The 14,375-nt window shown below is 43.8% G+C and overlaps 1 protein-coding gene across 1 annotated transcript in view; it reads left to right on the top strand.

Annotated features, from left to right (window-relative positions):
* Nucleotides 1-11,775: 11,775 nt before the first annotated feature.
* The window catches only part of LOC124594023 (follistatin-related protein 5-like), a 227,429-nt gene continuing 224,829 nt past the window's right edge, over nt 11,776-14,375 (top strand). The window contains exons 1-2 of the mRNA XM_047132378.1: nt 11,776-11,795; nt 11,887-12,073. Coding sequence (XP_046988334.1) covers nt 11,776-11,795; nt 11,887-12,073 — 207 coding nt within the window. The remainder of the gene's footprint in view (nt 11,796-11,886; nt 12,074-14,375) is intronic.

Below are 14,375 nucleotides of genomic sequence, written 5' to 3'. Positions count from 1 at the left end.
GTGCCGATCTACAGTAGATTCATTAACTCTCCATTATTTTTTCTGTCAAAGTAGACAACGAGACTACAGAATTGCGCTTCAGTTATCTTTTAGTTCGAAATACGAAATGTACATCATACTAATTGTCGGATGTTGATGACAAATAATTGTTTGTCTTTTGTGATGCAACGTGTGGCCAATTATAAAAGCATAGCAGATGAATTGTCCAGTAGCCGAGGGAAAAATTCTTATACATTTGGATTTATCTAGAGAATGAGACCATTAAAATAATAAGAGGGACCGGCACTAGGTCTGCGCTGATCACTAGTAATTAGATTTTTTCTGTGCTGTATTATATGACTACACTAAACCAAGCTGTAACCGCGCGAACTCCGTGGCTTGCGGACGCGGCACTGACGCCACTGAATAGCTCGCATTACTTGAGACCAGAGACAGATATCAGTATCATTATCATTTCAAAATCTTTTTGGTACTTTTAGCTACATTTCATTCCCAACAATGTATGGTCTAAAACGGATCTAACAGTAAGCTACCCGCTACATAACTTTTTCACTACAAGATTTGTAAATCAAGTGCACAACGTTGACAAATAGCATCATTTCACAATGACTGTTGAGAAATATGGAAAGATAAATGATTCAATACGAAGCTAAGATGTTGCACTACCACGTCTTCAAAAATCAGATTCTTTAGCCACATACTTTCTTCAAAATCGGTTGGGAAGCGTTACGAAACTAAGAAATCACGCGAAACGAAAAGTAGACTTTTTCTTTTTTCACGACGTAAGTAACGCTTTTAAGGAAAAAATAAGTTCATAAAACGATGTGGCGAAGTCTTATATACCGCTAAGAATTTTTAAAACATGAAAATCGGAGAAGTGGATTTTCCCCCATTTCGCCGGCCCGGCTCGGCGCGGCGCGCAATGTGAATGCACTACTCGCCGGCCTAAGCTGCCTAGGCACGAGCCGAGCCAGTTCGCGTCAGCCCGGCCCGGCCCGGCCGGCAGTGTGAACGCAGCCTTAGGAATACCCATAGCCTAAACAGAGGAAATTATGAATGAATAACACAGATCCCTGCAAATGAACACACATCAAAATCGAAGAACTCTCTGACACACACAAACGCACGCACATATACACACACACACACACACACACACACACACACACACACACACATATATATATATATATATATATATATATATATATATATATATATATATATATATATATATAATTTCAAAATATCCACACCAAACACTGGAAGACAAGATTTTGGAAAAGATGAATGTATCGTTAACATTAGAAGAGTTATGTTGATGTGGAAACGGCTAACACCAACAACTAGAGCAGGTTAAAGCAGCCGACTATTACTTAATCACATGCACAAATTTGACAATACCAAAACAAACAATAATTAGTTTTATCTAACAGATAGTTGCAACTTCCACAAACATCATCAAAAACCAAGAACAAAGGAGAAGCATAATGAATGGAGCAGTATTCGCGATGGCAGTAACATGTAAATACTAATAAATATAATAAATCTTTAGTAACTGCAGTTAATGAACTGTGCCAAAATAGCAGCTATGACGAACAAGACAAACAGCACAATGAGGAACAAAATGTGCTGTTAAGGTGCTTTTATAGAATCATGTGTGTGAAACATAGAGACAAGAAATTGCTTGACCAAATCGGATGGATGCAAATATTGATTCTTTTTAATGACGAAAACTGCTCACGATGAATATTTAAATATCTTGAATAAAAACATTATTTCGGTAGCATTTTTTCTGACCTATCTGTAACGCATTGCCACACCGTACAGGCTCTGAACAGAGAGAAGTGTTGGAGGCCATTTAGATAGTACGTCTGCAACAACAGTCACAAATACATAAGCAGTATGTCGAATCTGTACCTACATGATACCGAAGGGATTCAGAGAGGGACTTCGTCTCATAAACACGAAAAACTAAATTTAATGAAAGAGACCGTAGGACAAAAGAAACTGTTGGCAACTTGATAAAGGACATCTTGTATTTACCATAAGCCGTCCATCCAAAGTATTTATTTGGCACGTCAATACTGTCACATAGCCCAACATCAGGGGGCCGCGCTGGGTAGCCGCGCGGTCTTGGGCGTCTTATCACGGTCCGCGCCGTTCCCCCCGTCGGAGCTCTGAGTCCTCCCTCGGGCTTGGGTGTGAGTATCGTCCTTACCATAAGTTAGTTTAAGTTAGATTAAATAGTGTCTAAGATCAGGGACCGATGACCTTAGCAGTTTGGTCCCATAAGACCTTACCACAAATTTCCCACCATTAGGGCCATCTGCTACAGAGCACAAACAAAAAATATATTCTTACCGTTATCTATGTCGATAGCAAAAGATCACTTTGCATAAACCATAGAAGAAAAGAAAAAGAAATTTACATACTGTGTACGTCGACATCAATCCACATGACAGGTGTAAAATCGTTATGATTATAAATAGGGGCAGGGAGCGTACAATATTTTCAGACTGTTTTTAACAAATCAAGAAGTATAGTACCTCGTGAATATTTAAATGTTAGAGTATTCCTGTCTATAACCACGCATACAGGACTATAATAGAATACATTATCTCGTGGTGAAAACAAAAGTATTATCTCCAGGATACACACATTGTTGCGTGCAAACCTACACGTTAATGTTAGTGAATCCAGTCCACCAGAGTTTAGTGCTTGTTTAGGAAAATTCTAACATTCTTATAATGGCATCATTAAGAACATCAGCATTCTCCACAGGTCGGAAAAATGTAGATTACTGAATATCCTCGAAGAACCAGAGATATAAATTCACTTGGCGAGACACATAGACAACATCCTAATAAATGACGGAATAAGATTGGCATAGAGAACTTTAACAATTGTTTATCACTATAAGTTCAGGTTAGAGATATCTCCATCTTCCTGCATATCAGTTGACAAGATATGTTAGTAAGCCTTAAGATCGCATTACGGTTTGGCAACCCACTGTGTAGCACACAGAGGTACAGTATTATTACATTTACGACATCTTTCTCGTTGTGTTGTTCATACCAGCCGGCATCAACTATTGTCACTTTGTATATTCTATTTTTATATGCATTTTCTCAAAATTCGGTAGTCCACGTACATAGTGAGATCATGCTTTATATATATTTCTAGCTGTAGTTTCATAGGTAACAAGAGATCTGCGCTCTGAGACTCATTGCCCTGATTAGCATTTCCCGGGTTCGATTCCCGGCGGGGTCAGGGATTTTCTCTGCCTCGTGATGGCTGGGTGTTGTGTGCTGTCCTTAGGTTAGTTAGGTTTAAGTAGTTCTAAGTTCTAGGGGACTGATGACCTCAGCAGTTGAGTCCCATAGTGCTCAGAGCCATTTGAACCATTTTGAACCTGATTAGCAGTGATCTTATTTACACGTACAGTTTTACACCGTACACGCGATGATATGAATACCGGATGGATAAGAGACCTTGTTTTTGCCAAAAGAGAATGGACCATACAGTTGTAATACGAGAATATGAGTTTTAATACGAGAATATGAATGGTTATGTACAGGTTTATATTTAATTTTTGTTCAGAAGGTTTCTGCGCTTTAGGATCGACATGGGTTCATGGTGTACAACAATATGTCCTTCATCACATACTGGCTCAGGGGCAGTCAGCGTACAATATTTTTAGACTATTGTTAACAAGTCAAGACCACCGCTGCCACGAGTGCGACTGCTGAGCTGTCTACGACAGGACTTCTTAAACAAATACACACACATCAAAAAAGGTTTTGCATCACCTCTTTTTCGAGAGTTCCGAAATCTGTACAGAAAATTGGAATAGAGCTAGACATAAACATCATTCCTTCCTTTTTATAGCTCATGATAACTCCACATTGCATGTTGTATAACCATACAGCGAGACCTACAGAGATGTTGGTCCAGATTGCTGCACACACTGGTACCTCTAATACTCAGTAGCACGCCCTCTTGCATTGATACATGCCTGTATTTGTCGTGGCATACTATACACAAGTTCATCAACGCACTGTTGGTCCAGATTTTCCCACTCCTCAACGGCTATTCGGCGTAGATCCCTCAGAGTGGTTGGTGAGCCACGTCGTCCATAAGCAGCCTTTGTCATTATAACCCAGGTATGTTCGATAGGGATCATGTCAGGAGAAAATGCTGGCCACCTAGTCGAGCGATGTTCCCATGCTGAAGGAAATCATTCAAAGATGTGCACGATGGGGGCGCGAATTGTCGTCCATGAAGACGAATGCCTCGCCAATATGCTGCCGATATGGTTACACTATCGGACGGAGGATGGCATTCACGTATAGTACAACCGTTACGGCGCCTTCCATGACCACCAGTGGCGTACGTCGGCCCAACATAATGCCACCCCAAAACAGCAGGGAACATCCACGTTGCTCCAGTCGCTGGAAAATGTGTCTAAGGCGTTCAGCCTAACCGGGTTTCCTTCAAACACGTCTCCGACGATTGTCTGGTTGGAGCCATATACGACACTCACCGGTGAAGAGAACGTGATGCCAATCCTCAGCGGTCCAAAGGCATGTTGTTGGGGCTGTCGGATCCCCTCCGTCTAATAGGCACTGCTCATGCATGGTTGATTACATCTTTGGGTGGGTTTAGCGACATCTCTGAACAGTCAAAGGGACTGTGCCTGTGATACAATATTCACAGTGAACGTCTGTTCTCAGGAGTTCTGTGAACTGGGGTGATGCAAAACATTTTTTGATGGCGCTCCTTTTGCCGGACCGTTTGTAAAATGGAGGAATACAAAGAAGTAGTTTCAGTGATGTGAGGAGTGCAAGTTCATAATACCCAAAGAAAACACTAGAAGCTGTCCGACGACGCTACCTTCACACAGTTTAGCGCCGCAGGACGTCTTTATCATGGAGAACTAGGGAAAGTGTACAATACAACCTTCGCTCCGTGCAACGCGGTTTCTAGTGCATCTACATTCACACTGAAAGTTGCTAAGGTGACGTCTCTGAGACCATTGAAAGTTATTATACTGACTCAGTCTCTCACTCAACAATAGTCCCACACTCAGCAATGAAAATTTCTAGTATTGGTCGGATGGACTTTAAGTCAATACTACACATCTTGTTGAGCTTTAGTTTCACCGAAATTGACATTATGGAGCCATTTAGCCTATGTCGAAAAAAATTAGGTATCGTAATTTGCCTAGAGCACCTCTAAAAGATTTAAAACAAACCCTTTACGGGGTAATGTAGAAATCACGTTTAGAACGTATAACCATGCCCGTCTCCCGTGGAACTTAACGTACAAAAGTGGAACTGGTGTACATTATTAAGAATCTGAATATATTATTTTGTGTGACTCCTATCTTGGCTAACTACACAGAACCGTCGTAGTTCCTCTCAAATAAGCTCGACGTCACCCGGCATCAAATCGCTCTATTGTCGGTCTTGGATATCTTCCACACGACGTCGTCTCATGGCTGCACCTTCTTTGTACACTCTTTGTCCTTCTGCTTCCTACTATATAGTCTAATCTACTCTCTTTCCTTTTTCTTTTCGCAACTACACGTAAATTTGATACATTTGACATGTATCTGATGTCCTATCGATACGAAAAGATCTAGAAAGAATAGAAGCCAAGAATATAAATAGAAAACTCTTACTACTGTAGGAGAAGGGAAATACTAGTACAACCTCTACTAAAACGTTTACTGAAATATCTAGCTACACAATAGCGTTAGTAGTTGGCGCGACAGAAGAAGATTAGATCGGGTATAACAGAACGTAACGAATTTTAAATGTAGTTGATACGTAGATATAAGATGATTAGCACAGGAGTCAAAGCGGTATATGCCAAGATAACTGGAACTTTTATATGTGTGTCTCAATCAATACAACCACCATGAAAGTCATTGAAAGTGATGCAAGGACACGAGGTACTCTTGTGGGTAGGGGAGGATAGATCCAGTCACGTTCAGCTTGATGTCATTTGATTCATTAGGTTCACGCTACAATGGAAATCCTGTGCCCACGTCCAGCAGACGGCGGTTGGGCATCGAATCCATGTCTCTCAGTGGCGATGCGTTTTTGTGTAGTAATCTGCGGCTACCATGCGCAGCATCGTCCAAGGGTTTAGCCGTCTTGCATGGTAGGCTTTCCAGGCCAGCGGCAGAGATGCATCAGGTGCTGGAGCCGTGGTCTGGCGCTGTTGTGCCCCAGCCGTGGCGAGTGACGGCAGAGGTGGCATCTGGGTACGAAACCCAGCCTCGGCGTCTGACTGTGGCAGTCACCAGCGGCTCGGCCCGATTGCAGTTAGACTCTAAGCTATCAATGCTGAGGCTGGTCCCCAAAGCACTTGGGCAAGATGGAGAATGGAGATAGCTGTTTCTGCAGATAGAGAGTAGCTGTCAGTCCCTTCTTGATCTCACCATTGCAGTCTCCTCCACAGCTGTCCCAGTTCAATGCCTCTTGTTAACCGGATGACCATTACTTGTAGGAGTTCAAGCTTGCCACGTTGGTGCACAGGTGTCCCAGTGCCCGTTGCCACAATGCTGCCAAAATCTTCCGTATTTGGGTACTAATGTTGGTCATCAACCATGTCGTTGTGCCGATGTTTGAGGCGGGCATGATGTCGAAGTATTCCATTAACCGATTACTGAAGCAGAGCGAATAAGGCAGCAAATACTTGCATCAGCCAGTGCCACTAATATGAGTAGAACGCAAATACTTCTTGCGTTTCGAAATTGGTATTACATGCCAAGCTTGAATTCTTGTCTTGGCCAGCCGTTTGTGGCAACGCGGGCCAGGTGCTCCAGTCGCACCAGAGGGTGTGAACATCAACGTGTTCAGGCAGTGCCACGCATAAGTTTGCTGCGGTTGTGCAGATCAGTTGGAAGGCAGTTGGTAGCAAGGAAGTGGAGTGGTAACTTGGACGGGGAGACTGCACCTGCTTCTGTCGGCGCTGGATGACGCTGTTTTGCGATGACGTGGCTGCCCCATAGAGTTACCACAGTGAATGCAGTTCAGTGCAGACCGAGTTGCACGGATGGAACGAAATTGGCCACATATTCTAGTAGCTCAAACTGACTCGCCATGGAAAGCGGAAGACAAATCTGTAGCGCGTCGCCGGGGAACAGACTTTCGGACAAAAGCCAAGCTTGTTTCGTATCAGTGGGGTCGAGCCAGGATTTGCCGGTGTCTGTACGGTTACGTGTCATGGAGCGCGGTCGACCACTGGTTGATGTGAGGCAGCCCAGTGGAACGACAGTTAGAATCTTCCAGCAAAACCGTCCTTATCCTGAGGAAGGCTGAAAAGTGCCTCCTGAAGTCGGGGTGGATTGCGTGGAGACAGTAAGACGGTGGGGCTGCGAACAGTCAACACTATGTCTTCGTGCTGTTGGCGTGAGGCATTGTTTGGCTTGCCCAGGAGACGGTGTTTGTCTCTTTCTTGAAATTTTTATTGTAATGGACGAAGGAAGTAAATTTGTTTCCAAGTGTTTTCTTTATGTTGTTTACGCCACATCTCTACCTATATTCATTACCTTTTATTGCGAAGTTACAACATTCACTATAGAAAGATTCACGTCGCTATAAGGTAGCGAGAAGCGCACCCGTCAGGTCAGCGACGGGTAGTCTCAGAGCGTGAGAACAGTTGGATAGATATCAGACAGTTGGATAGATACAGCGGAGATTCACCTGTGAGAATTAGTGTGAAGGGGCATAAGTTTCATCATTTATATTTACCCTTTAAATATTTATATGTATCTTCAACTGTGCTTCTAACTTGCTCCGTTAGCTTGTAATAACACTTTCAGTAACTTTCGGTCTACAAGTAAAAACTAAGCAGAAACCTCAGTTACTGTTGATAGACGTTGGTGAAAATTAAGGACCCATTTCATGCATGCCATGAATGAACAAAAATGGTTCAAATGGCTCTGAGCACTATGGGACTTAACTGCTGGGGTCATCAGTCCCCTAGAACTTAGAACTACTTAAACCTAACTAACCTAAGAACATCACACACATCCATGCCCGAGGCAGGATTCGAATCTGCGACCGTAGTGGTCGCGCGGTTCCGCACTGTAGCGCCTAGAGCCGCTCGGCCACTTCGGCCGGCCATGAATGAACACGTGGCATAAAGTTAAGATAACTCACTGGAAGTCCACGACCGGTTTCCGGTGAAGCAACACGTATTTTATGTGCGATTTCTAGTAAAAATTAATCAAATCGTTAAAAGTTGCCTCGGAAAACGTTTATGTGCAATCTCGTGAACTGTGAGATCGTATGAGGCTTTTAAAAATTGAGATTTCTGTGATGCTCTAGAAATAATTGGCATCCGGGAATTATGCCATGAATAACGATAGTAGACTGGCTCTCATGATGAGAACACGGCAAGTGCCATAAAACGATTTCCCGGAAACTTCGCTGACTTAAAGACGGTTCCAAACAAGCGAACACAGGTCTCGGCTTATCCGTAGATACGCCAGCGGTTCTGAGGAAACGACAGTCAAAGGTTTCGACGTAACGTAAACTCGAATTTAGAGCGAGGTAATCTCAGCCGAAAAAGTCGCACAGTGGCTAGCGAGGCGGCATCTCACTTCTGCGCTCCGTTTTCGAAACAGGATTATTGTTTTTATTTATTTATTTTTAATTTATCTGCCTTTTTTTAAGAAAGTTATCACACAATGGTTCTTATCAAGTTCTGGCATATATTAATTGTAAAATTACAGGATGGTTTCACGACGTCATACGTTTATTATAAAATGTGTGTCTATGGTGTTTTGATTTTCTCTGCCTCGTGATGACTGGGTGTTGTGTGATGTCCTTAGGTTAGTTAGGTTTAAGTAGTTCTAAGTTCTAGGGGACTGATGACCGTAGATGTTAAGTCCCATAGTACTCAGAGCCATTTGAATTCTATGGTGTTTTCAGGGTTTACAATCTTTTTAAATTCTTAGATTCTTATATTTCATTTTTACGTCAGTTCCTATAATTTCTTATATTTTATTCTTACGTTTTTTCTTCAGGAAGATTTCGTGCGTTACTACGATGATACCGATAGTAGTAATATTCGAAAAGTAGAAAGTTCTAACACCAGGAGTATCGCTTGAAGGCAGGGTTGCCAACTGAGATTTGTTCGTATGAATCCCGCTTGGGAGAGAAACTTCGTTGAAACTGATGAAGATTTAACAGGTCGTCTATAATTTCGCGGGAAACCACGAATAACGGATCACTTGATCAAGGCACACCACTGGAATTTCACCGACAAAATTCAAATTATTTTCTCATTCTTTAATTGTTTTATTTTTTTAATTCATTCACCAGAAATACAATTACTAGACGAATAAGGACAACAAATTTCAATATGCATTGGAAAATATTCCTGCGGTAATCTACGGACGTGGGTAGATAAATGAAACGCAGATATAAAAATAATAATCGGGTCTCGAATATGGGATTCAAAAGTGACGCTAGCTACAGTATCGACGCTTCCGTTGTACTATTTTTTCGCTAAAAGACAGATAATGTACCTTGAAAACTTCCAACGCCATTTTCTCAGAATGAGTCGAGTATCTGCGTATAAGCGGAGACACGTGTTTGCTTGTTTTGACCCCTCGTCCACTGAGCGATGGTTCTTGGTAATCGTGTTATGGCTCTCGCCGTATTCTGTTCATCAGAATCCTCTATCTTCAATTTTTGCTTTTATAAATAGAAATAAAATCAGGTGGCAACCAAAAAAAATATATATAGTTTCATTTTTAATAGCACTCAATTATTTCCTATGTGCCACTTCGTTATGTGCTGCTTACTGAATGTACGTTGGAGACTGCGGCGAGCAGAGAAGAAACCTGTCGGCAACGAGACATCTTTATAGGACAACAGGCAACCACGTAGCGGCCAGTTATGCTACGGAAAGCGAGCGCGAACATTATTTTCGTAAATCCGTCTTGGTTGATCCAGGCATATCTTTTTGGTGGAAAGTGTTATAATCAGCAATCACCATGTAGTATATGGGGTAAAGTGTGAAGTGGCCTTCAGACATCCAATAGTAAGAAGGCATTACTTATTGAAATTTTTATTTACATCATTACCCTCGTGAATATTACAACTTACATCAGTAAACTATCACAGGCTACATGTTCACATAACATGAGGCTATACTCTGATGTGACAGACGTCATGGGATAACGATACCCACATATGCAGATGGCGGTAGTATCGCATAGAGGAAGTATAAAAGGGCAGTACATTGGCGGGGCTGTCATTTGTACCCAGGTGATTCATGTGAAAAGGCTTCCGACGTGATTATGGCGACACGACGGTAATTAACAGACTTTGGACGTGACATGGTTGGGTTGGGTTGTTTGGGGGAAGAGACCAAACTGCGAGGTCATCGGTCTCATCGGATTAGGGAAGGACGGGGAAGGAAGCTGGCCGTGCCCTATCAATGGAACCATCCCGGCATTTGCCTGGAGTGATTTAGGGAAATCACGCGAAACCTAAATCAGGATTGCCGGACGCGGTATTGAACCGTCCCCCTCCCGAATGCGAGTCCAGTGTGCTAACCACTTCGCCACAGCGCTCGGTCGTGAAATGGTAGTTGGAGCTAGACGCATGGGACATTCCATTTTGTAAATTGATAGGGATTCAATATTACAAGGTATTACCTCTCACCAAAGACAACCCAGTGACCGAGAGCTTTCACTTAATGACCGACAGCAGCAGCGTTTGTTAGAGGTGTCAGTGCTGGCAGACAAACAGCACTGAGTGAAATGACCGCCGAAGTCAATGTGGGACGTAGAAATAATGTATCTGTTAGAACAGTGTGGCGAAATTTGGTTACGGCAGCAGGCGACTGCCGCGAGTGCCTTTGCTAACAAAACAGCGCCTGCAGCGTCTCTACTGGGATCGTCATCATACTGGTTGGAGGTTGGACACTAGACAACTGATAATCCATAGCCTGGTCAGAAATGGTTCAAATGGCTCTGAGCACTATGGGACTTAACATCTGAGGTCATCAGTCCCTTAGAACTTAGTACTACTTAAACCTAACTAACCTAAGGACATCACACACATCCATGCCCGAGGCAGGATTCGAACATGCGACCGTAGCGGTCGCGCAGTTCCAGACTGAAGCGCCTAGAACCGTTCGACCACACCGGCCGGCATAGCCTGGTCAGAAGAGTGCCAGTTTCATATGGTAAGAGCTGATGGTAGGGTTCGAATGTGACGCAGACCCGACGAAGCCATGGACCCAAGTTGTCAACAGGGAACTGTGCAAGCATATGGTGGCTCCATAATGGTGTCAGTTGTGTTTACGTGAAATGAACTGGCTCCTCTGGTCCAACTAACCCGATCAATGACTGGAAAAAGTTTTAGCTACATGGAGACCATTCGCTGTCGTTGATGGATTTCATATTCCCAAACATACATGGAATTCTTATGGATGAGAATGCCCCACGTCAACTCTTCGCGAATGGTTTGGGGAATATGCTGGACAATTCGAGCAAATAGTTTGGCCATCCCGCTCGCCAGACGAAAATGCCATTGAGCAGTAATGGAACATAATCGAGAGATCAGTTCGCGCAGAATATTCTGCACGGGGCCAACACTTTTGCAGTTATTGGCGGCTATAGAGCAGCATGACTCAGTATTCCTGCAGGGGAATTCCCACGACTTGCTAAGTCGATACCACGACGAGTTGCTCCACTACGCTAGGCAATAAGAGATCCGACATGATAATAAGAGGCATCACATGGCTTTTATCACCACACTGTCTGTAACATTTGATTATTGAGATAACGAAACTGGTTGGACTGTGCTTGTTGCCAGCAGGCGCCCCCCGGCCGGCGGCGCTCGCCGACAGCAGCGGTGTACCGGCTGCGGACGCCGAGTCAGACGCCTCACCGGCAGACCTGGCACCGCCCCCGCCGCCGCCACTGGTGCTGGCGAAGCAAGCAGAGCCGCTGGGAGAGGACGACCAGCGGCTGAACGCCGTGCCCGAGGGGCCATCGCGCGTCGACTGCAACCAACAGCAGTACGACGTCATGAAGGTAGGCGCCTACCACCACAGCGTACTGGCCTCCTCCTCCTTCCGTCGGTTTGCGGACTCTTCGATATTAAAAGTTGTGCAGTCTTTGTCTTAACAAATATTTGCTATCAAAAACAGTCTTGACCGCAATTTATTTATTACAGTGACTGGTTTCGACCACTACCGTCGTCATCTTCAGACCAATGAGTAAGGACCTCCTCCTGCTGGAGTGTTTCTCCAGCAGTAGGAGGTCCTTACTCGTTGGTCTGAAGATTCTCCAGCAGAAGGAGGTCCTTACTCGTTGGTCTGAAGATGACCACAAATCGGTCATCACCGTAATAAATAAATTGTGATCGAGACTGTTTTTGATAGTAAATATTTGTAACACTTTGATCACTGTTCACTCCCACAATGCATTCAAAAATAATTTGTCTTAACAGACGTAGCTCTGTTTCGTTTCGTGAATAATGGAAATTTTGTTCTTCCTCTTTCCGTCGTCATTTATCCTACCATGAAAGCTATATTTAGTGACAGATTATCGTTCGTGGAGGGTTTTCGAACTACACTGATGTCCAAAATTAAATTAAGAAACGGAAATTTTGAAAGGTTGCCTTTATTTTCCCACAAAATATTATAAACGGGTGATAGCAAAGTAGAAACAATGCAAAAAATACAGAATATAAATTTTAATCCGTCTTCATGGCAAAATGTTTATTCATATGACCAGTTTCGGTTCCTGTAGAACCATCTTCAGATCTGCTATTTCGGTTACAGGAGTAAACCGTCCAAATCACGTGATGTGACGCAGCATGTGAAAGTTGCTGTATTTGGACGGGTTACTCCTGTAACCGAAATAGCAGATCTGAAGATGGTTCTACAGGAACCGAAACCGGTCGTATGAATAAACATTTTTCAATCAAGATGGATTGAAAGTTACATTGTAACATCACTGATTGTGGCTATCCTATCAGACATTATGTCTGCTTCTGCAAAGAATACAGAACGTCAACAACTGCAACATGCATAACAGTAGACGAAAACGTTCTTCGTTTTTTCCATTGTAACAGATTTGCATACGCACTGGTTAATGTGCTCACTATTTGATGTGACGACTAGCAATACAGGCCTTACAACGACGGAGCAGGCTGTGAATAACGTCATCAATGTCATGTTGAGGCCAAAACGCCCATTCTTCCTGCAGAGCTGTCACAAGTCTTGGAGAGTGGTTGGTGGATGCTGACATGATGCAATATGTCTCCCTAGTGCATCCCACACTTGCTCTATCGAATTCAAATCGGGAGAGTGAGCTGGCCAGCCATCCGTACAATACCTTCCGTTTCCAAAATGGCGCGCAGCACCTCGCAACAACCGTACATCAAGCCCCAGGTCCTCGTCACCACATCTAACAGCAGTTAAACCTTTCCGATTCTACCGTATAATTTCATGAAGAGATGTTCGAGTAACCAACATAATCCCTGCCCACAACATCTTCCTCGATATCGGTCTCTTTCTCAACTTTCCCGGTCTCCAAATTGTGTTGCACATTCCCTTTAGATGTGAATCCGTCGAGAACCTTTCTCCAGACCAAACCGGGACGCTTCTGTGAAAAGTACATTGGACCACTTTTCGAATTTCCAGACAGCATGCTGACGACTTCACTCTATTAATAAAAGATAATCGGGTTTCAAGCCACATCAAGTGGTTTACTGCCCACGAGCTTTCGGCAGAGTTCTCCTCTGCCATTGTCAAGTGGATGACTGTCGTGTGGTTGTCATTGCCGTGCTTATATAGCCGCGCCGTCGCTCGTGACGTCACTGGTGTTCGGTCCCGCACCATATATGGTAATGTTTTGGCCGCGCGACCGCCGGGCCCGCTTCAACTCCCTCAACACCGGATCCCATGCTGTACTCAGCTGCAATCCACCGTCTCTATTCAAGGTGTTGTTGTGTCCGCAGCTCGTGGTCGTGCGGTAGCGTTCTCGCTTCTCGCGCCCGAGTTCCCGGGTTCGATTCCCGGCGGGGTCGGGGATTTTCTCTGCCTCGTGATGACTGGGTGTTGTGTGATGTCCTTAGGCTAGTTAGGTTTAAGTAGTTCTAAGTTCTAGGGGACTGATGACCATAGATGCTATGTCCCATAGTGCTCAGAGCCACTTGAACCAAATAATAGACGTCTCAAAGAATGCAATTCGGTGTCCGTTTTACAGAGCATGTTCAGCTACAGCTGACTTTTCAGGATAGCGCAGACGGTAACACCTTTCATGTTCTATGCGGCGCTGTTCAATAGAGCGAACAGTCTGGCCGACATAGAACTTCCCGCATCCACAC

Source organism: Schistocerca americana, chromosome 1, assembly GCF_021461395.2.
Source record: "Schistocerca americana isolate TAMUIC-IGC-003095 chromosome 1, iqSchAmer2.1, whole genome shotgun sequence".
Lineage (NCBI taxonomy): Eukaryota > Metazoa > Arthropoda > Insecta > Orthoptera > Acrididae > Schistocerca > Schistocerca americana.
Note: the sequence above shows the minus strand (reverse complement) of the source record. Positions and strands in the feature narration are given on the sequence as shown.